The sequence below is a fragment of the Drosophila yakuba genome, chromosome X (assembly GCF_016746365.2).
Source record: "Drosophila yakuba strain Tai18E2 chromosome X, Prin_Dyak_Tai18E2_2.1, whole genome shotgun sequence".
NCBI classification, from domain to species: Eukaryota; Metazoa; Arthropoda; class Insecta; order Diptera; family Drosophilidae; genus Drosophila; species Drosophila yakuba.
Genome location: NC_052526.2, coordinates 11,864,252 through 11,887,840, shown reverse-complemented (window position 1 = coordinate 11,887,840; position 23,589 = coordinate 11,864,252). Strand labels below are relative to the sequence as shown.

The 23,589-nt window shown below is 44.0% G+C and overlaps 2 protein-coding genes across 2 annotated transcripts in view; one reads left to right on the top strand and one right to left on the bottom strand.

Annotated features, from left to right (window-relative positions):
• LOC6525116 (dopamine D2-like receptor) overlaps positions 1-3,669 on the bottom strand; it is a 32,273-nt gene extending 28,604 nt beyond the window's left edge. Inside the window, exon 1 of the mRNA XM_043206813.1 lies at positions 3,585-3,669. Within this exon, the coding sequence (XP_043062748.1) occupies positions 3,585-3,669 (85 nt within the window). The remainder of the gene's footprint in view (positions 1-3,584) is intronic.
• Positions 3,670-15,540: 11,871 nt separating this feature from the next.
• Positions 15,541-16,748, top strand: LOC6525114. Its single transcript, XM_002100917.4, has one exon. It carries the CDS (start codon positions 15,652-15,654, stop codon positions 16,261-16,263), a length of 612 nt encoding a protein of 203 aa, XP_002100953.1. The 5' UTR covers positions 15,541-15,651; the 3' UTR covers positions 16,264-16,748.
• Positions 16,749-23,589: the final 6,841 nt, after the last annotated feature.

Here is a 23,589-nt window from a genome sequence, read left to right as displayed (position 1 = left end):
TTTGTATACTTCAGGCAATGCTGAAGTGCAAGTTTAATACAGCTTCTACACTTCCATCTCTGCATCCAGGGGTCAAAGAAACCTTTTCTCTGGGGTTAAGCGCAGAACGATTCGGAATTTGTCCAAGCAAATCGGAAGCTCTTGCCCAAGCTTTAAGTTATTGTCTGAATGGGTGCACCAGATTGATGGTAGGGTGCTGGGTGCTGGGTACTGGGCGGCAGGATACCGGGATACGAGGATACCAGGATACTAGAATACTAGGATACCAGGGGCCGGTAGACAAAGGGAATCGCGACTAGATATATTTTTGTATATGGGACAAAAACCGCTTATCGCTTCAAGTCTACTCAAGCGTCAACAGAGCGATTCATTCGAGAATTTCTTATGCTTCACTGAACCAGAAGTGTCGTCGTCGTCGGCCACATCGTCGTCATCCTCGTTCGCATCGTTGCTATACAAGTATATATATAACCCCCATATATATATATATGTATATATATAGAAATACGGACACACACTTGCGAACACGGGGGACAGAAGTGAGTGTGTGTGTGTGAGTGTGAGCAAGTCATCTACCCCGTGGATTCCCTCATCATCATTCACACCGCCATTGGCCAGGCGGTTGCCCCTTTTTTTTTTTTGCCAACGCATTCGATTTTTCTTCTCTCCATTGTTGGTTTTTATTGTTGTTTTTTTTTGTGTGTGTGTGTGTGTTTTTTTTTCTGCGTGGTTCGTATTCTTGTCTAATGGAAAATTATTGAAAAGAAAAGCCAAATTGCACGCTCAATTTTCTGCAGGGCTCGGCAGGAGGCTGTCATGTCCTGTTATTTCTTCTACCCAATGTTTTTTTGTTCTAATGCAGAAAAAGTAAAGTGCGTCTAAATTGAGCACAGACAGTGAGTCGCAAATGGAAGTGGCAAAAGAAAAGCCAACCTCGCCGAGCAATCTGAGCGGAAAAGGATAACAGACTCCCAACAGCCACACTCGCACACTTGTCAGCCAAAAGAAAGGAACTCGGACGGCTTTTATCACTGCGAATGTCCACGTAAGTGACGGCCCACAAGCCAGACTCTATGCAAATTGAGACTATATGTGGGTTAATACCTTTCTCTATCGGCATAGGGGTATGTCCAAGTAAAAGGAAGAGTCTTGAACTCAGGAAGTCATGGAGAAACCCATAAGCAGGGCAGCCAAATAAATATTATAAAATCTATAGTATGCTCTAATTAAAAATAGTTCTCTATGTGGTATACTTCCTTTGTAAAAACTTAAAACTATCTGCCAGATTATGTCAGTACTCATTTGCCAAAGAAAACTCCTCTCACTATTGAATAGATATTTATTATGTATAATTGCAACATATGCCAAATTTATGTTGTATCAAAATAGCAATTTAAGTGGCCTGTAAAGTTAAATTAAATCATTCCATCCTGCGTTAATCCTTTAAAAGCTGTGGGGTTGTCTTGAATACCATTTTACTTTAAAGGGTTAAAGGGTGTATAATGAGTGGCGAAGCAGCAGACCTGCGGCACATTTCTCCTGCACCTAATCTGCATCGAATGGCTGGGAAAAGATGGCCAGGAAAGTCGAAGGACATTGCCAGCTGACTTTAAACGGGACTGCGTCGCTTTAAGCTTATGATTTATTCAAGCAAAACAATTTTGCATTACAAAAGGGCATAGAGCTCACGGGCCGCTGACCAGCGACCAGAAAGCGCAACAAAGTGCTGGACACTGGTCACCCACAGGGATTTTTCCACGGGGGGAAATGCGAGGAAAAGCGCGGGAAATGCGGGGGGAAAATGCGGGGCCAGGCAAGCAGAATTATGCATTGGGGCACAAAGGAAGAAAAGAAAGCGCAAAATGAGCAGCGAACGGGGCGAAATTGCCAAACAAAGGCAAACCAGCTTCACAATTGACGTGGCAGCGAAAAGGGGCGTCCCGTGGACGGTGGCAAGGGGGCGTGGCAGGGGTTGAGGGTTGAGGTCTGCACTTTACATATATTTCAGATGCCTACGCCTACACACGGCCAACTTCGCTGGACCCGCAAAAGTGGGCAACAATTTTTCTGCACCTGCAAAAATTTAGAACGACTTGAGCTACGAGCGTTTGTAATTTTCAATGGACATAAAAGTACTTGAAGAGTTTGTAATTTTCAATGGACATAAAAGTACGTGAAGAGTGCGGAAAAGGGTTATCTTACGCTGGATTCCTAATCGGCATTAAATTCCTTTTGCAGAAATGCCAAAAAAAAAATGTTTTATTAGGCTGCTGCTCAGGAAGTTTCAAGTAAAGTGGAAAGAATTTGAAGATGACTCGTTCAATAATATTTGAAGGAATTCCTTGAATGTATACATTTTATAATTCAGTAAGAGTTCTTAAATTCTTACACAGACTTTTCGATGGAAGTCAGGTATGCAGTGGTGTTTTACGGCCAATTGATGTGGTTTTTCTCCACATTTGGAACGCATCTTTCTTTCTCTGCAGAGCGGAGTTTGGTGGCAAAAGTTGGATGAGTGGCTCGAAGGGTCAGAACAATGGAAGCATAAAGGGGAATCCCCCGTGAAATCAATTTCAGTATCTTATTCGTGCTCGTTTCGCTTCGTGCAGTTGCGGCTCTCTCGAACAAAGGAAAATATCTTTCATTAACTAATTAGCTTACTTTTTCCATTTAGCGGGGGGTGGGGGAAAAGATGGAGTCCAATCTCTGTGGGTTTTGCTTTTGTTTCCAGCCTGAAAGGATAACGTGTAGCACGGTGCTCGCATTAAAACACAACTACTTTCTCCGTTCGGTCTTATCCTTGCTCTTGGTTGGAAAAGGAAACAGGCGGCTATGCCTTTGCTTTGCCCATCGTTCGCTCTTTGTTATTTTACGCTTTAGAATTCTTTTGGGCATGCCAAGCCAAATTTGTTCAGCCTCCTCCATCAGCAGGCCAGCCTTCCACCGTCCCCGATTTTTGCAGCCCCCCATCTCAACCCCCGCTCTTCACCGTGCTTTTCCACTTTTCCACTTTTCCGTTTTTCCCCGTGAATCGAGAAGCGTGGAACGTAGAACGTGGAGCGTGGAGCATCGAGCATCTGCGGTCGGAGCCGCTTCGTCATCGTTGTTGCCTCGTTGCCATACACTTTGATTAAAGTGAAAATAAATGAGGGTCCTAGGCAACTGCTGTTGGCCTAGACCCATTCTCAGCCCCATTCCCCACTTCCATCTACATCTACATCTACATCCCAATCCCCATACCCATACCCATACCCATCTCCATCACCATTCCGTTCCATGGCCCATTTCCATTCCCATTGCGCCGTGTGCGTCTTTTTCAGCCGGTTTTGCTCCTTTATTTTTTGCACCAGCTCTCCACTGCGGGCAACTTCATTAGATGGCTACAAACACAAAATTCAGGCGGCCCTGTCTCGGTCTTGGCTACAATTAAATAGACCGTTATAACGCCGGCGATGAGCAAAAGGACGAACGAGCTGAGGACGAGAACGAGAACGAGAACGAGGACGAAAAGGATGGTGGGGAAATTCATTTAAATACGGGCCGCAATCGGGGGCCAGCGCAAATTAGTCAAAGCAACTGCTTACCAGCTCCGAAATTGCTGGTCTTCAGATCGTAGTGGCCCAATTGGATGCCCAAACTGGTGGATGGAGCATTAAGAGCACTGGCCATCTTCCGCAGGCACTGCGCCAAAAAAGGGGGCAAGTACACCTAACTATTTGTAAGCTAAAGATCTACATAGCAATCATACAGCCAAATTTAAAGTGGAACTCCATGACTAAACTTCGTTTAACGCCAGGCAATATCTTGCATAATAAATGTCGATGTTGTTTTGCCATTCCAAGTTTAATAAATATTTGTGTTTCCCAGGACGGAGCACCAAATAAATAAGCTGCCTAAAATATGGAAAGTTATTCCCAACTCCGAAAATCTACCAAAATTGCTACTATCTTTAAAGACTAACCCCACAGTAACTTGCATACAAACACCCTCTTCATTCAAAGAATGGCAGGTAGAAACTGAAGATATAAATAAATGCTGTACCTGTCGTGGCAAATTGAAATGGCACCCTTGTCCAAACACTTCATGTTCGGCGGACATTGGCCCAAGGGACACAAGTTTTGGAAAGTGGCCGTTCGAAAAGGAAAGGACACACTTTTTTTTTCGCCCAGTGCATGCGGCATCCGGGAACTTTTAAGACCCTCAGCTGCGAACTTTGCCGAAGTCCAATGCCAAACAGCCTGCACATGGGCAAATACAATGGCCAATAAATTGGCGATCCGCCTGGCTTATTAACCAGCCAAGGAGGTGTCCTTTGCGTTTAATTCAATAATGCAGCGGCAACTCGTTTGTCATTTGATGTGCGTGCCACGCCCCATCGACGTCCTGGCACACAGGACCTCCATTCCCCACGATGCCTTCAATTTCTCATTGCCCAGTCTGCTGTCAGATTTTCATGCGGTGTCATGTTCGTCGTGTGCCATTCGCCTTGCCGAATCAATAAATTCGCTTCCTTGCCGACTGGCCACGCCTCCTGTGAAGCCTCCAGGAAGCTGGAACCTGAAAGATGGAAAATGGAAGCTGTAACCTGCTGCAGGAGTGTCTCCAGCAGATTGCTTTAATGCCAACTCACTTAGGGTGCCTCTCAAGCTCATAAATTTGTTGCCGCCCGTTTTAAACAATAACTTCATTTGCAGGCAACTTTTTAATATGGCCATGTAAATATATGCAGAGCTCTACCATCGCATCGGCTGGGAAATCAGAAATCGGGAATCGGGTACCAAGTGGTCGGGGGCGGAGGCGGTGGGGGCGTGGCATGCGTCTGGGCTCGCTGGCAGAAACTCAATTTAATGCAATTATAGTCGACATAAAATTGATAAAGTGCGCTGCTGCATGTGCCGAGAATAACCAGGCGAAACGAGGCTGCAGACTGGACAGGGAGGAGTCCACCACCCACCACATACCACCCACCACCCACCACCCACCACCCACCACCCATAGCTCACAGCACATATACTCGTACAAGCGTAGAGTGTAGCTAACTCACACAACCGTGAATGGGTGCACTGAGAGAAAAGGCAACGCACTTGATATTATTCCTAAGTGAATAATTTTACAATGTGTTATGTTCTTTATGACTGAATTTGTACTTTAATGACATGATTTCGGTATGCTTTCTAACCAACTAATCATATCTCCTTATCTTAATAGAGTTTCATTGCGAGTTTCAATCCAATTCGAACGAAATAAAGTTGACCAATGATTTTTTCTCAGTGTTTCTCGGCACTTGGACGCATTGGCTGTGGAAATTAATTACCAGTTGGTGCATAGAAATGCAAGAAAATGAGCTGCCGTTGGAGAACAGAGAGCCAACACGAGATACTTTCGTTTGGGCACTTGCGTTCTGATTCGGACTTCGTTCATGGCTGCAGCTGGTCCACCCTGAAACCACGCTGAAACCACCCTAGAGCACCTCTACTGGCCACTCGACCGTTATCGGCAACTGTGCGGAATTTTATAAATTTCACTGGCCATGCCAAATTAAAAAGAAAAATCGGCCATGCCGCTAAAGCTAACAAAAGTTGAATCGTTAAAAGGCAAAAAGCGAACGAGAAATTTGTGGCAAACTTTGGCAGACTTTTGAAATTCGCATTTGAAATTACACAGAAAAAGTGTGACAGAGGAGGCCAGTAAGGGAAAACACAAGTGGGCCAAATCAAAAATACTATATTATAGCACACCAAGTTGATGGAAGCACACACATTTCTTTGGCCTCTGACAATTGAATGCCAATGAAAGAAAAACTAAACAATAAATTGTAATTCAAGCACATTTAAGGGAATATTTTAAGCAACAATTTACAGCTGTAATAGAATATAAATAGGCTTAGCATTATTCTTTTAAATATGTATTTCTTTCAGTGTAATGCTTTTCCATGTTGGCGGCGCAGCTTAGAGACCTTTCTTTATAGGTGGTGAAATATGTATAGGCGCTGTCGCCCAGGTTAATATTTCTTTTCACTTTTGCGGTCCGGGTCAACTTGTATTTTATTTATACATTTATATATAAATACATATGTATATATATTTATATATAAATGTGTGTATTTTTGACTGGCTCTTTTCCAGCGAAAATGTTAATAATTGGCTTGGCTGTTCAAGGCAGAAGGACCTTACGATAAATTGCCAGGGATATTATCGTTGCTGCCATTGCCGCTCTTCCTTGTCCACCACCCACCATAAACCACCCACCTCCCAGCACCACCCACTGCCTCCCACCCCGCAAGCCGAACTGGAAATTGATTACAGTTCATTTCATTTTGGCTTTGTTTATTTCCTTGCCCTCGTTTCCATTCACTGGCCGACTTTTCCGCGCTCCTTACGCTCAACTGATATGGCCAGCGGTTTTTCCGTTTTCCATTTTCCATTTCAATATTTATTTGTGAGTTATTATTATTATTATTGCCGCGGCCCTCGCTACCAACTTGCCCAAATATTACTTTCGCGCTTTTTTCCGCTGACTTTTATTCCATTCCGGGGAATCACACGGTCCAACCGCTCAACTGTTAAGCCATTTAGTTCTCAGTTCTCAGTTCTGTGTTCTGTGTTCTCATTTCACACAATAATTTCTGGCAAAAGTTTTTAAATCATTTCGGCCTGATTATTCTTACCACTTGCAGGCCCAATCAAAAACACTTGGACAATTTAAATCCCCCAACTATTTTGGCAAGTAGCCAGCGATAAATGTGTTTTGCAAATGTTTTATTACTGAAGATTTTGCTAGAATAGTTTGGGTGCTTGCTTTTTTGTTGCCCAAGAAATTTTAAATGCTACCCTTTAAACTGAAACTTTTGACAATTTCATTTTTATTTACGCAAGTGCCAAATTTAATTTAGTTCGTTCGGTTATTTCAGTGAAAATAAAGGCATTATCTTTTATGAGTGCGTGCAGATTGGGGCTATTTTCATGCGCCAATCGTCTGGCGAATTTCAGTAGAATTTCAGTCGAATTTAATGGGAGTTATGTTATTGTTTTTGGTTTTGGTTTTGGTTTTGGTTTTTTCCTCCCGCCCAGCAGATAAATGCTCATTAAACTGAATAGCCAGCAGCGATAATTGCATAAGTTTGATTAGTTGTATAAGTCTCGTTTTAATAATGCAAAAGCCGATCTACCCCAATCAACGCGGCACAAATATTTAATATGCCAAAACATATCGCAGGATGTTTGTGTGGCCAAATAGTGGGGGGCACTTAAGTCCAGGCCAAATTATGTTTATAAGTGAACCATTAGCGTATTGATTGAATGGCAGCTAAGCCAGGATAATGCGAGGGTTACTTGAATGGCGGCCTAAATGCGGCAGTGAGTCTCACACAAGTTACCAAGAAATATTACTTTACATGAGATGGTCCAACAAAAAGCACAGTTTCCAAAAAGAATGTATAATTTGTGGGCTTAAACAGCTGATTTTTTCTATACTTTATACTGAACCCCGATTACCATGTGATGCTGATGAGATATGCACTCTTTGTTTCATTTATCAAACTCACATTTCTACTAGCTAGTAGTAAATCATTTTGAGTTCGAATAAACATTTGATTGACGTTTTCCCAGATAAAGTGCTTGAATAAAATAAAACTCCTTTCGAACCAGATTGCCACTCAAGACGAATTTAACTCGGCTTCTTCACTTCGACTTCTCCTACTGTTCCGGGCATTAACTTTGAAGGTGGAAAAATGTAAGGCAATTCGAGGGTTAAGCATCTTGACTGCGCTTCTTGTAGTGCCGAAAAGTACAGTCGCCACTTGGAAATTTATGCGACTCAGCGGCTCATTAAACACCGAAGACGCTTTAATTCCGCCCGCCCCTTCACTTCACTCTTCACTCTACACTCTCCCACTGCGACTTTCCAGGACTTTCCCTGCTGATTAGCAGTGGATTGTTGTTGTAATTAATAGATGGCTACACCCAAGAGCACCCCCAAAGCAGCAGACACACCCACACCCCCATCCACACCCCCATCCACACCCCCATCCAGACCACCCACCGCATTAGAGGGTTGCCAGGCAGCGGCACTTGGCGCAGAGGGAGGTCCTTCCGCACAAATCTGTCATAAATGGCACGGCGACAAGGACGAAAATGCAAATCACAATGAGCCTTTTTATTTTCATTTTTGTTTTTTTGGGCCAAGTTCGGACTGTCTTGGCGTTATTGTTGTCGAGGCCACAAATATGCGCATAATTAATTTGCCGCCTGCTTTTTTTTTCGCCATTTGCTGAGTAGATTAAATGGCATTTTGTCAGAGTGTATTCTGTGTTTTAATTAACCCGAACGAAATCAAGGGACCGCCGTGCATTCAACATTCAACTGCTGACCAATGAATACACACTTACCAATCGGCCGACCACTCCGGTGGTCCGAGGAGTTCAGCCTCTTGGGTTCGGAGGTCCTGCACAAGATCCTGATGTCCTGGTGTCCTGATGTCCTGGACGCCCGATGTCCTGAGTCGATTCCGACGCTAAGTACGTAATGCCAAAGTATGCGGTCTGCAAGGGAGCAACAAGCAAATGGAATTTCTTAGTTTACGACCCAGTGAGAACGGCACTCGGCGGTATCATCATGAAAAATGCAAGCAGATTTGACAGCCATTTGCCACGAAAGGATGTCCCGACAAGTTCCATCCGCCCAGGACTCAGGATCAGGAGAACTAAAACCAAGCCCAACGACGACTGACAGCTGCTGGGCAAATGGCAAAAAGGGCAAAATGGGGGACGAGTGCAAGCTGCTCACGTCACTTACAGCTCAAGTTGTGCCAGGATTTGTATGCCCACGATGCAGTTCCTCCTCGCTCGCTCACTTGCTGCGAACATCCTGCATCCTTTGCAGGCAGTAACAGGACTGCACACCGCACCCCGCACCCCGCATCCCATGTGTGCATATCATATTGGCCGAGTTGCTCGTATGCTTATTAAATATTTTATATTCGTTTCGTTTTGGCCAGGCCTCCGGCAGCCATAAATTAAGGCAGGCAATGAAAACATTTAAATTGCAATGTTATGCAGACCAAAATGCCGCCAACGCCGCCCCCTCAAGCCCACAAACAGTTCAATTAATTGTGAATGGCCTTAAAGCGCATTTTGCACTCATATGCATATTTTTTGGGGCATGCGGATGTGCTGTTGTCTGGCTATTTATGCCACCTCCCCCCACAAACGAATGAGCCATTTTTCCCAATTATTTGCAGCTTTGCCCCCTGAATAAACTGGGCATGCAGATAATCAGCAGCTTATAATTATTCGTATTACGAGTATCCCAAGATACTACAGTGTTGCAAACATACTAGCTATGCTAGCTATCTGAATAATCTGGCAGCTTTCAGGACTCATCGGCATCTCGGGCACCTAATAAGTCGGATCCGACCCAATCAGCTTGCTGCTGTGCTAGCAGGCTCTTTTTGTTTCGGATCCGGATCCTGGCTAGTGCCTAATTGAAAAGTAATCCCTTTGCCATGGACGCTTTTCGCCATTGCTCCTGCACTCAAAAAAAAAAAAACCCACTAACATTTTGGTTAACAATTTCATGCAAGGGAAACGTAAGTAAAATATTCAATTAGTTAATAAATAAAAACTTAGTAAGAAAAGAGCAGTTATATTGGTTTAAAATTTCGTTACTGCTCTCTAAATGATATAATAATTCGCTCAGTGCAGCCCTTTTCCCTCGTACATATGCTCGCATTTTTGAGTTGGTAATCCGCGCCAAAACAGCGCCAACAACGCGCAGCATGGAGCGGAAAAAATATTAATTGAAAACAAGAGGCTTTCTCCCCTTCGGATTGTTCCGGTTTTTGTCCAAATGCACTTAAAATGCTGCCTTAGTTGCATTTCAGTTGCTCTTGTTTTCGGCTGGTAATTATAAACACAAAATTGTTAACGAAAATGCAACAATATTACTGCATTTTTATGGCCACTCAACCCAAGTGGATCGTTTAGGGCTTTCGAGTACCTTTTGCCGAATGAAGACCATTTTGACGGATTTGTAACTAGAGAGACTTTCCACCTTTCCGCCTTTCCATTGCATAAAAGGTGCGACTGGAGTACCTTTAATATTTCGTATAATACAAAATCCGTATCCAAAGCAATGGAAACTGGCCTCATTTTTATCAGTGTTCACGCACAGCCTATTATGCCCGTCCAACCAAGCCCATGTTTCCTCATTAAGTCAGATTCTATCGCAAAAAGGACTCTGTTTTGCAGGGAATTTTGCAGCCTACTTTTCGAAACAGGAACTTTGAGAGCAGGCAAACTTTGTCGCTAAATCATGTGACTGTCATTGGAGAAATTTTCGAAAACAACAACAAGCCATTTTGTGTTTGTCTAGGGTATCACAGGCTGCTGCCACGCCCCTCTGCCATCGCCCCTTTGCTGGCCAGCAATTGGGCACCAATACATGCGTATTGTATACTGTGTTCTGTATGTCCTGTATGTCCTGTATGCTCTGTGTACTGTATGCTCTGTGTACTGCTTACTGTATAGTGTATACTGTGTGTTTTGTGCTTTGTGGCGGCACAATATGAGAGCGCTCGACGTGCGAATTTCGCGTAAATAAATTTAATATCTGACGCAATCTGCCACGAAAAACAAAGGCCCGAGAGCCAAACATCCAAACACAGCAAAAGAGCCAAAGAGAGGCAAAAAAAAAAAAAAAGAAGTGAGAAAAACGTACAACATTTCCGCGCCACGACTGTGTTGTGCTGTCCTTTTTTTTCCGCGCATTTTCCTGAATTTTCCGCCCGCCATTGGCGAGCGATAAAGAGAAGGGAACGTGAACGTAAACGAATTTGTAACTCGATGATGTCGGCATCGCAGCTCACTTTGTGCGCCGTGTTCCAATTTCATTATGCAAAAATCCAGCGAAAGGCAGCCAGTATCCCAGCATCCCAGCATCCCAGCATTTCACACCCGAAACACCCAAAAGACCGACTAGAATGCGCTGCAAAACTGATTAAACAAAACACGGGAAACGGACCGGATGCTTATATATCGCGGATTTCCATTTCGTAAATAAACATGAGTTCGGCGATGTTCCATGTCCCATGTCCCCAACAATGGATGCCACATAATTCGGTGCGAAAATATTGGCGTGACAAGCGAACTTTTTTCGTCTCCCATTAATTGGCTGCATTTGCAGTACAATGTGATCAGTGCACACAATTATGGACATATTTTTCTGATTCATTGAGAAACCACTGAGCGAATTATTTATGGAGCTGTTAATAGCAACATAATAGCTAATGAATAAATAATAAATCAAATGCTGCCAGATTTCGAAGTAAGGAGTTGAGTAATTCAAACACTCTAGCAAATTATTCACTTGGTGTTCCGAGTAAATTCGATAGCTCCACGAAATGGTCAATAAAAAAGATGTGTTCTGTTCCCAAAGCTCGATACAGAGATTCTGACTTCTGTTGGTGCTTTAAGACGTGGCATTTCTCTAAAATTCCTGCCGGACATCGTTTGTTATCTCTGGTCCGACTTTTGCCGGCATATAACATTTTTATTGCCCTTATATTTGGCTGTCCAGACTTTTACCCATCCCATTGACCGCCGGCGGCTGTTGTTGTTTTCCGACTTCTCCCATTTCATTGAAATGTTGAATTTTTATGACACTTTTGCGTTGCGCTGCTTTTCTGCAAATATGCAAATTTAGCGCCACGCCCACATCCTATACTCCTATATATATGTATAGTACCATATTCCTCCATGGGCCTGCAACGTGAACAGCCTCCCAAATAAATGTTTAAATGTATATGAAAATGGCGGTGTTGAAGTTTTTTAAGCGGCCGCTACACTCGAACAAAAAGGGGAGTGAAACGAAAACATGAATGCGCATATGGACATTTTAAGCAGCTTATTTACTTAAGCCGAAAAATTTGCAACAAATGGAATTGCATTACTCAAACTCAACCCTCGAAATAGTTGAAAGCATTACTTTACATTAAAAGGAAATAATAAATAATACTAAATACTAAATAATACTAAATACTAAATACTTAATACTAAAAAAATACCAAAATATAAGTGCCCTCCTCTGCGCTTCTCAAAAGTCCTACATAAGTAAACCACTTTTTCGATATTTTTTTAGTAAAAAATACCAAATGTGAGTGAGTGGTGCAGTGATTTATGTGGCAGCAGAGGATATAAACAATGTGATTTCGACCTACAGGAGAAAGTGCCTATTTTCCAGGAGCTACAACCTGCTCTCAGCTCTGTCGTGGAAAGAGCTCGAGGAGAGGGGTGAGTAAATGGTGCGAAATGGAGAAATAAATTATATATTTATAAAGTTAAATATGGAAAGCAAATATTAAACATTTTAACAAAGCAAATAATATAATATATAAAAAAGAAATGTCTATTTTGTATTCTTTAAATTTCTGTTTGCGAGACATAAATGAGTGTTCTTGCCACTCTTGCAGTTCTCTGGTGTAAAAAAGAGGACATGGAGACGGGGGCGGAAGAACGTAGGCGTGGCGCCTTTCCACAGACAGTGGAAATATTTATGCATTTGGCCGCGAGGCAGTTTGAGAACTCAGCTGATGAGAATTGGGTGGCTGGCTTGGGTGGCCCTACTTTTAATGGCTGGCACAGGAAATTTATTTTTCGAAGGGGGCTCAGCATCGAAGCTTCTTCGAAGATGTCTTAGGTTGACTCAAAACTTGAGCTCAGATAAAAGTCATAAAGTTTGTCTCCAGAACAACTTGCCTTCCCGTGCGCCACTTCCGCCGCTTTGCCCTCTGAACTCCAGTGGCTGCACTGGCAGAAAAGGTGCTCACTTAAGTTGCCAGTGGCCCCAGTAATAACACAAATATTCGTATATGTAATAGTGTGGCTAGTGGCCTAGTGTTAACTTTTTTTTTAAATATATAAATGTGCTTAAAGCAAATGCCTCTTGTTGGTCATTATTTGCAGAATTATCTTTCCACTAAGTTAGCTATATATATATAATAAAATAGCAGCCCAAAAGAATGTTTATTTTTAAACTGAGCACACAATGGAAAATTTCTTGAATAATTCCTTGTAAAGTAACTCGTAGAGCCGAAGCACTGATTTCGAGCGACATGTGATGCGAGTCGAAGGAAATGTTTGCTCACCTTTGTGTGGCCATCATTTTAGCATTAGGCAATTTCAATTTTCTATCGGGGAAATTCGAATGGCAGACAAAGAGCAAAGAGAAGTCGACGACAAAGCGTAGAACTTTAATTAAATATCCATTTCCGATGCGGCATCCGATCTGTGCGAGTGTGTGTGCGTGTGAGTGTGTGTTTCTGTGCGTGTGAGTGTGTGTGTGTGTGTGAGTGTTTGTTGTTTGCTTGTGTATTAGTCGGTCTTTGATCTGTCAAATGGCAAGGCACGCAAAAACAAATGTGGAAAAGCCGCAGGAAAACTCATTTACTTGACCAGTGCGGCAAATACAAGGGGCTGAGGAGGTGGGGGTCAGGGGTCAGGGGTCAGATTCAGCTAGAAAGAAGGAAGGGCTCCGCCGATAACGTATGCATCGCACACTGACAAGATATATGATGGCAAACTTTTGCCAGCTTGCGTTGCTTTTTGTCGTTTGCCGCTCGCAGGCAAATGGTAAAAGTTTGATATCCCTCCACTTCTCCTCCATGCGTGGCATTTGAAATGCTAATGGCAGATGAGCTTAGGCCAGAAGCTGGAGCTGAAAATCCAGAGCCAAAGTCAAAGTCAGACACACAGAAAGTCGAAGGCTCGAAGACTCGAAGACTGGAGGCCTCATAATTGAATGTTTGGCCACTGCAGCCGGGTGGCCTTTTGTGCGGCCGGCAAAACCCAAGGGGCAAAGGTCAGGGCACCGACGTGGGACCAAGGACAAACTGTTGGCTAACTAATTTAAATATCATGAATTTAACATAAATATATGTATGTATATGTATGCCAAAGCGGAGAGTGGCAAGTGGCAGAGACAAAAGGGCCCATATCTCATATATCATATGATATCAGAAAAATCTGGTGACCCCTTTTGTTGCAACATTTCACATTTCACTTTCTGCCGCTGTTTGCCAAAAAAAAAAAAAAAAAACAAATGCGAAATGTTGGTCGAAATCTGCATAAGCAAATAGTGTGCGTTCTTAGGGGATGGCACATTCCCATGTCCCCATTTCACCATTTCCCCCAGATTCCCACCCATTTCCACAGATCTCCCCATTTCCATCCGCAGATTTCCCATTTCCCCGAGTCCATTGTACGTGCTCCGTTGGCGGGGCTGGGGAATCCAGAAAACAAAACTTTCAATGGACTGACGGCAGGCAGCAAGTCAAGCTGCCCGAAATCAGAAAACAACAAAAAATACCAATTGACTGGGGATTGTATCTATCCTTTTAATCAAAGCCAACTCCCAATGCAAAATATTGTGCTGCCCAAAAACCAAAGCCGATCGAAGAAGTATCTTGCGCTTATGTCCAGAAAAACAAAAAAGGAGACACATTAATGGAAAATACATAATTCTGGGCCTGGCTTGTAATAAATTTAAAGTTGTCGCTGGCGCTGAGTTGTCCAATGAGTTGTACCCTCCAGTCTCAGTCCAGCAGCTCCACTTCCGATTAACCCACCCGCTGTCAGTCTGTTTTTTTAATTTTATTTTCGTCGTGCTCTACTTTTAGTCCCAGCTAAGCCGGAAGGGATCAAACGGTTTTCCCCGCCCGCTTTTCCCTTTTCTTCCTTTTTCCAGCGCAAAAAATGAGGCAGAAATAAGGAAAGAAATAACATTTCGACAGCTGCCCCACTGAGAAAGTGGGGCTCCAGTGTGGAGGGGGGTTTTCCTCTGGGTCAATGAGCATCAGAGGTTGACTGCATAATTTATGAACATAAATGGGCGTGACAAGGGATTAGGGAGGCGAAAAACTGGGGGTCACCTAATGACCTGGCGCACTGCTAAATGCATGGAAATTGTCTGCCGCCAAAGCGAATTACAATTAATTGGAAATATGGCTTAGCCCGGAATTAGCTCCGTTCGAAGGTGAAAGTTTCCTTGCCGCGGCAATTGAAAAACGAAATGAATAATTATGGAAGCACTGACACACAGATTAGTATTCGCCATGAATATTGCGATTGATAGCCAGCAGCTTATCAACTTTTCTTACCAGCGCTTAGCCCCCGAAAAACATTTATTAGGGTCAGTTTTTAATTAAAACGATACAGCAATGAACTCTGTGCTTTCGGAATTAAATGAATTGCCAGAAATCGATCGATGTTAGAAATATTTGAAAAAAGTTAATAGTTCCTTTAAGCAGTACCGAATTTTTAGTTAACAAACTCCGTTGTATTAATGGGAATGAGAAATGAAAACAAATATAGATAGCATATACTCGCAGTCGCATGCTGAAGCAGGTGCATTCGTTACTAGTTTTTACCCTTGTTAGCAAATGTTTTCGTTCGATCACGTACTCCGCGCCAAAGTGCTCGAAACTTCGAAGCCCGGGCAAGCAGCTTTACATAAGCAAATCACAACTACTAGTTGAAGGTGGCACACACACGCACACACACACCTTTCGGCCTTGTACTTTTCAGGTGAAAAAAAAAAAAGAAAAGCGTAAAATAAATTTAGGAAAATTGAAAAATTTCCAATACCCCACAACGCCACGATGACCTCCTCATTGGTGCTGCTGATTGCCAGCGTTCTGCACTTCGGATTGCGTGGCAGTTGTCTGCTGGACATCGAGCGATTCCCGGTGATTCCCGGCACCATCTATGCCGGCCACATTGCCTACTGCGCCATCCTGCACTTCCTGCACGACATCGAGGTCCTGCCCACGCGCTATCGCCGCCGGATGGGCTGGCTGACCGCCTTCCTTGTCGAACTGGTACTGGGCGTGGCGTTCATGGAGGTCCTGGCCTTGTGGCTCTGGTGCAGCGTCGAGCACATCCTCCACCTGTCCACCCAGTTCGTGCTGCGACGCTACCTGGGCGTCTCCACCGATGTCTATCTGCGCTGGGAGTGGGCCATCATGGGCGGTCTGATGACCACGCTGGCGGCCATGCTCTGGATAAACGCCTACGAGGCCACGGAGCCCATTGAATCGGAGCGGCTGTCAAGGACCAAAGCAGAGCTTCAACAGCGGATGGAAAAGCGGGAACAGGATCTGGAGAAGATGGAGCAGCCTGCTCTGGAGCCAGAGGATCCACAGAAGCCAGATAAAGTGCAGCTGCCCGAGGAGAAGCATCTGCAGCTGCTGGCCACCACCACCGATTGCTAGTCCTGCCAGCCTTTGATGTCGCACAAAAGGACTTCGCAAATCGGCCTCAATTAGACGAACGATCATGCCGGGAGCAGACCAGAACAGAGCAGACCAGAGAAGACCAGAGCAGACCAGACCAGACGAAGCAAATGTATTTATTCCAGCCAGATGGACTCGAAAGGCTCTAAAGACCGTGCCAAAGGGTGCTGCTAAAAGAGGCGGGGCAAAATGATGGACTGCAGTGAAATGTCTATGAAAATTGACTTGGTGTCCTGGCATTGAGAGGCAGTGGGGCGGAAGGAGCTGCCAGCGCCTGGATGCGCGTCAATTGACAAATTGTCGACTCGACTGGCCCCTTCGTCCTGGTTTCGCCTTCTTCCACCCACATCTACTCCGACTTTCACTCCCATTCCCAAAACCCACTTTGCAAAAACCAATCCGAAATGCCAAAAATACAATCCCGGGCAATTTTAGACCCAAACAGAGCAGAAAGTCATCAGAAATGTTGTCTAATTTCATTTCGTTTCACTCGCGAAGGCCAATTTTTGGCTTTTATTATTCATACAATTTCGGGCAACGCGATTTTTAGCACTGCTGCCCGTATTACGTATACGCACTGTGGTTCACGGAATTTTCATTTTTTTCGCTGTGTGCGTATTCGCTGTATTTGTGTGTGTGTGTGTGTGTATTCCTAAGCAAACAATGGCCGAGCAGAGCTTTTGTTTATTCTTCCTTCGCTGTTGCTTATGTTGCTTATGGCCACCCACACAGGCACACTCACACTCACACTCACACTCGCACTCACACAAAGATACCGAGCACTCACACACCCAAAGCGTGCCGAATTTTGGTGCGTGCCTGTTTTTGAGTCCCTTGTTCCCTTGACGGCCCCCAACTCCAACTCCCACCGCCATATCCACTTTCCCCATCCTGTAATCCCGTGTTGTGTATTTATAGAAACATTGCTCCGAAAATATTTTAAGGACGACCAACTCGGATGAAAGAAATCCAAGGGATGCTGTGGGCGGACAGTGGACGGGAGACGGGGGACGGGGTGCAGGTGGAACCTTTGCCAGACACTGGAATTGATGATAATACCACCGTTTGCTGCTGCGAATACACAAAATCTGATGGAATCGAAAATGGGACAACTGGCAGGCAGGAATTTTGGAGGGGAACAACTGCTGACTGGCCGGTTATTGAGTGCCCAAAAGATGGAAATCGGGAATCCTTCGAGAATCGTGCGAAGTAGGAGTACACCCAGGTCATACCTCAAAAGATTACAATTGAACACGTACAATTAGGTATGGCGATAATCAATTTAAAGATAATTTCCATCCGAAGAATATAGAACAGTTTGTCTTGGCTCTTGCAAGTTATACATTTAATTGTAGATACTTTAAACAAGCAAATGCCAATTTGCAAGGTTGAAAATTAAATCAATGTTAAGGGTGAAATGCTCAAAGTCGCTTTGCAACTGTGGTTGAGAATTATCATTGGAGGCAAAAGCATTTCGCAGATCATTTGTTCACCTAAACTTTTGCCTTTGGCGACTGCCTGTTGGTTTGTTTGTCTGTATGTATGCCAGTTTGGAGGACGAATGACGAGAGTGTCCTTCGGCGCACTGGTGGCGTAACCAGCTGATGCCGAGGACAATGGCGGAGCGGAGGCTAATTAGCATCGTCAACATGGGCCACCTTAAGGTCCTGCGTCCTTTCTCGCTGCTTTTGTCGCCAGCGAAGGCAAAAATGTAGTGGCCCATCTAGCTGTTTGCAACATGATGCACGCGTCCCACGCTGCGCAGGACAAAAATGAGTTGGCCTAATGATGATACAGCCACCCAGAGACAGGCTCTCCACCCAACCCGACGAACCCACCAAACTAAACTTTTCTTTAAGGACATCCAGGCGCATTCCCTCGACATGCAAAATGCCAACAATAAAAATGTCACTTTCGCGTGTTGGGCGCCAGGAGGAAATCATTTTCACCAAATCGCAAAATGTGCAGAGTTCAGTGGAGTGGGGCAAAGTGTTCTTAGCTCTTATCATAAATCACAAAACCGCCGCACCGTCGGCGGCGGGGGGGGATAATTAATTAATTAACAGCGTCTCATCATCATCATTGCCGCATTGCGAACTGCGAACGGCGAACTGAGAACTGGGGGTTGCGTGACAATTTTGTGAGTTTTGCATGAATTATTTGGACGAAAGCGAATTGTCAGCACAAAAACATGGCCAACAATTAGCGAACGCCACTTGCACTTAGTTTGCTATCGGCACGCACGCACCATACCAGAAAATCGCGATCCCTCCTTGAAATTAATGCGATGGATGCACGATAGTTGTGCCACATCCACTTCCAGTACCAGAGTATCCATGCCATATATCCTGCCATGTATACATGGTGTACATGAGGGGTATATATCGTGCCTGGCGGCGACAAAGAATAGGCTGCTCTTCCGAGCCGACGAACATAATCCCATTAGGAACACCTCGATGCGATTTGGACGGAAATTCCGCTGGCAACAGTTAGTCGTTATGTTCATGTTAATGCCCCTTTACGACCGATATCGAGCTGCCAGAATATGGTCCGAATAATTATCACTAGATTCCACCAGCCTGGTGCGCCAAGAATTTGGCAACTTTTTGTTTAGTTGGGGGGGCAAGTGAAACACTTTAGTCAAAGGTATGTTTAAACATACTCACTTAAATGTGAGCTAAAGTCGCATATTTCTGAGTGCACGGCCTAATCAAATTAATTAGCCAACTTAAACTTTGCACTTGCATTTTATGCCAAGTTGCTGACAAGCTTGCACAAATAAAGTCAACATATTGATAAGTTAGCTTAAGTTTGTTTAAAAGCCCTGTGTTCATGTGCCAGCATGTATTTGCTTATAAAGCAATTTAAAATTGAATTTATACTGCTGCTCTTCAGTGTGCAGTATTATCTATAGCTATAGTTCATTCCATAAACGCAATCCTATTGTTGTTTATATTTTTTTTATGCAAGCGCACTTGACTCCACTTCCTTATTTTTCACTTTATTTATTCTTTGGCTGCACTTGCTTCGATTTCTCGCCGATTTAACGCTCAATTGTTTACTGTAAGCCTTGTTTGTGAATTTTGTTCTGAAGTTTGTATACTTTGCTTCGCATTGCACTGCGCTCGAAACAAAAACCCAGAAAAAAAAAATGGAAAAAAAGGAATAACAACCGGAAACCGGCATCCAAAAAAAAATTCCACAGAATTGCATTTAAACAAATTTGATTGCTCGTTTGTCAGTGTTTTTTTTTTGTTTTTTTTCGTATTTGTCGGTTTTTATTTCGCTGTGTTATTCCCAACGAAGCCCAAACAAGTTGGCAAGTTTTAAACATTTTTTGCAACCGACTTTGTTTTTGTTGCTCTTCATGTTGGGCATTGTTTGGCAGCTTTATGAAAATTTTAAGTACATCAAATTTTTATGATTTTCAACAAGTGTTCGTGTGTGTGTGTGTGTGCTGGAAAAGCGAGGCCAGTGGTTTGGGTGGCTAGAATTGCGGATTTGATTGCGATTGTCTGCCGCACACACACACAAACACACACACACACACTCACACACAAGCACCCACACACATCCGCACAGAAACAAGCGGCTTCGCTCTTTATTGCTGCCGTTAATCCGCAAAAATTTGTAACATTTTCCAATTTGGTAATCGTCTGAATGTTTTAAAATGAGCGAGAATAATGAATAATACGAGTGCGGCTTATGCAGAATTGTTATGCAAATTTCGTGCCCGAGCAAAGGAGTGTTTTTCGCATTGCTAATTGATGATGTGCCCAATGCCCAATGCTTCCACTTCCTCTCCAATTGCCAAACTGTGTGTGCTTCATGTACGAATATCTCCTGCTTAGAGCGCTTTCTTCTACCAAAAGTCCTGGCTCATCAGGAGCCCAGATTGCCGTGGATGCCAGGGTGAGTGGATTGCAGGAATGGTTGTGTGTGTGGTCTCGCAGGACTCGAAGGATTGCAGGATGTGGGATCGGGTCGGGATGACTTGTCAGCCGGCGCTCAAACATTGTGACATTGATTTTTCATTCGACAGACTTCGAGCTCTCTGACGAGCTCACAATTTCTGCCCCGCCCCGCAAAACTACCTATTGAGTTACTGGGACCAGATGCTACCTAATTGGAAATTTCACATTGCTCCTTTTGCGAAGGAATGCGGCAGGATGTCGCTTTCTGGCTTTCTGGCTTTCTGGCTCTCTGGCTTTCTCACATCAGTGTCGGTGTCCTTGCCATGAGGTCCTTGCCGACCTTGAGCAGTTGGTTGGACACCCGGAGATGTGGCCAAAGTCATATGATAGGCGACCTACTTCTCCTGCCCAACAGTCGAATGAAGAAATGCCAGTGAAGACAGGACGATTTTCATTTGTTTTCACTCTCCGGCTCGTCATTTCTATGTGAGCTTTAAGAAACTTGAGTACGAACTAGTTTTGTTTCTCGGTTAAAGGCATTGGGGAATCCTTCACTGCTTTCAAATCTCTGTGGTCTTTGTCAGAAATTGCGGAAAACTGATAAAACGCAACTCTTGTTCAGTTAATGCAATTTTAGGATTAGAAAGAGATGTCATACGACTTTGAATGATTTTTTAATTTGTGTGTGTTTCATTAGTTTCATTAAATTGATAGATATTGAAATATATTTCTAAATGGAGAATATTCCAAAATTTGATAGGCTACAAATGTCTACTTTCTACTGAACTTTCTACACCTACTTCCAAGTGGAATTAAATGCTTATCGGAAGAGGGGAATACTTTTAGTTGGCGGATTCCTGATTCCTGCACCTGTTGATCGCCTGCAGGTCCTGCAGCTTTAACCTTGGGGCAACAGGTGACACTAGTTGGGAAAGCAGCTGTAGGGACATCGATATGCCCGAGGGATATGACAGCGCGGAGCAAAGTTTTTCAATTTGAATTCAATTTAAAGTTGTGGCTCCGGTCCCCCAGCCGATTGCCATCGCCGTTTTTTCCCTTACTTCGCAAGTGCTGAGCTTTCATATTTATTTGACTCCGTTGAAATGCAAATAAATGCAAACATTTACTCAGCGAAGCCAAGTCGCATGTGGGTCGCATAGCCACATCCACACCCACAGCCACACCCACACACACACAGCCACACAACCACACACATAACGATAATTATGCAAATGTAATGGCATAATGTCGGCATGATTCCTTTTAGCGAGTGTCTCCTGTCTCCCTGTCTCCGCTCCTTTCCACTCTGCGCTGATTTAAAAAAGCACAAAAATGATGAACGCCTTGGGCTTTTCTGATACCTTCTCCTGTCGAGCTGCAAAAGGCGGAAACGGAAGGGAAGCGCACCGCAGACTGAGGGAAAATATATAAAATATATACATTTTATAAAATATATACGAGCTAATGAGAATCTGTTGTCTGCATAAGAGCTAAACTCTGCAGGGAATTCTTAAGAGCTATGTTATAAGCCAAGTTTGTCGTCTCTTGTTATTTTGCTTACTTGAATTGTTTCAACCTATGTGACACTCTCTATAGCAGAGGTTTTTGGTAATCAGAGAACTAATCTAGGATTTGACGCGCTATTTGAGCAGCTTGCCGTGGCATTCTACTTTCTAGCTTTTCCTGCAGAGCAACTCCATTCGATGCGATGTCTTGGCAGACTAACAAACTGAATAATGCCTGGAAATGTGCTACGGACAAGCTACGGACCAGATCCTGGGCGACACTTATGTAAAGCGGTCGGAAAAAGTCTCTCAAAAATGGAGGAACCTTTTAAGCGGAGCAAACTGGGTTATCCACTAAAGTGCAGCCATCTGGATCGCCGGCAAATGTTCGTGGAACGCATGTCCGTATGTCTGTATGTCTGTTTGTCTGTGCGAAAAGAAAGTAAAGTGCAGAAAAGTGTTTGTGCATCCTCTGTCACGTCGTTTTTAGATGTATTTTAAAAGATTTAGCTGCACTTCCCCCCAGGGGTGCCGAATAGTGGACACACTCAGGGGTTCGTCCATGGACGTGGGCTCCCCAGGGGGAGGGGGCAGCAGTCAACCGAGTGACAAACCCAAAGGCAGGCACGGATGGGGATGGGTGGTGTTTGTTGGTGGTAGTTGGAGGTGGTGCTGGTGGTGGAGCTTGGTGGTTGGTGTTATCCAGCAACCGCAGATAAACTGCTGGCAACGGAACGAGAGCTAGGTGGGGAAGTGTGAAAGTGAAGCAAATGTGAAACAATTCCGCTAATTGCAAAAAATGTGATGCCAACACGGGTGGGTTGGGGTGTGGCTTAGGTGGGGCGGAAGTGGGTGGTGGTGGGTGGCGGTGGGTGACCGCATGCTGGAGCGTGGTCATTAAAAGCCGTTGCATTGCACACAAAAGTATGCAGCACTCTCGGTCGAGCAAGCAAACTTGCTGGAAAGCCGAGCTGGCTAAACTTCAACTTAATTTCACAGTTTTCTTGCCGCTGATTTCAGTGCTTTAATAAATTTAATTAGGTGTTCTCTCCGACCAGATTTGTTTTCCTTTTACCCAGCCAGAGGATGTTGGTTGGGTCACTGGAAGTGCGCCATCGAGTGTTGCATTTTACGCACGATTTTAATTAAATGCCGCGCGTATGCTTCGCTTTTATTACTTCGCTGTGCTCACCACCGGATGGATGAATGGATGGATAGATAGATAGATAGATAGATAGATATACTAAGGAACACGAGGGTCGTGGGACTCTGGAATTGATGCTTTGTTCATTGGTCCCCGCTCCTGCGGAACTGCTGACCAGCTGACCAGCGAGCGGAAGATCGAACCGAGTTGTCGCTGACAGTTTGATTGAGTTTGCGTTCTATCAGCTTTCTTGTTTTTGCGCTGCAGTGGGGCAAAATCAATTAGGGATTTCCAGTAACATGTCTGGCATTCAAAGTTTATTAATCATTACTAGAATAACACGCCCAACTATCTGAAAGAGAGACAGCCTTGCCTTGTAATCAACTGAGAAAACTAAATTTATCAAGTAACATGGCATCCAAGATTTTCATTTATGTTTAAAATTAAAAACACACTTTATTTTAGTGCATATAGTTTGAAAATATCCGTCGGCATCTGCTCTTATGTATTGTTATTGTAGCTTGAATTGTTAGAAAATCCGGTTAAATAGATATTGCGAGTAATATACTTTTGATAGTTGAAGTAATAAAAGCTTTATAAATGCGAACGAGCATTGACTACAGTGGCCAAGTTCAGTGTCTATTTTTCCCGCTGTGCGTTTTCGCTTTTCCTCCCACTTCGGACAAATCTGCGCTAAAGGGATGGAAATGCGGTGGAAAACTCGCACTTCCGACGGCGGCCA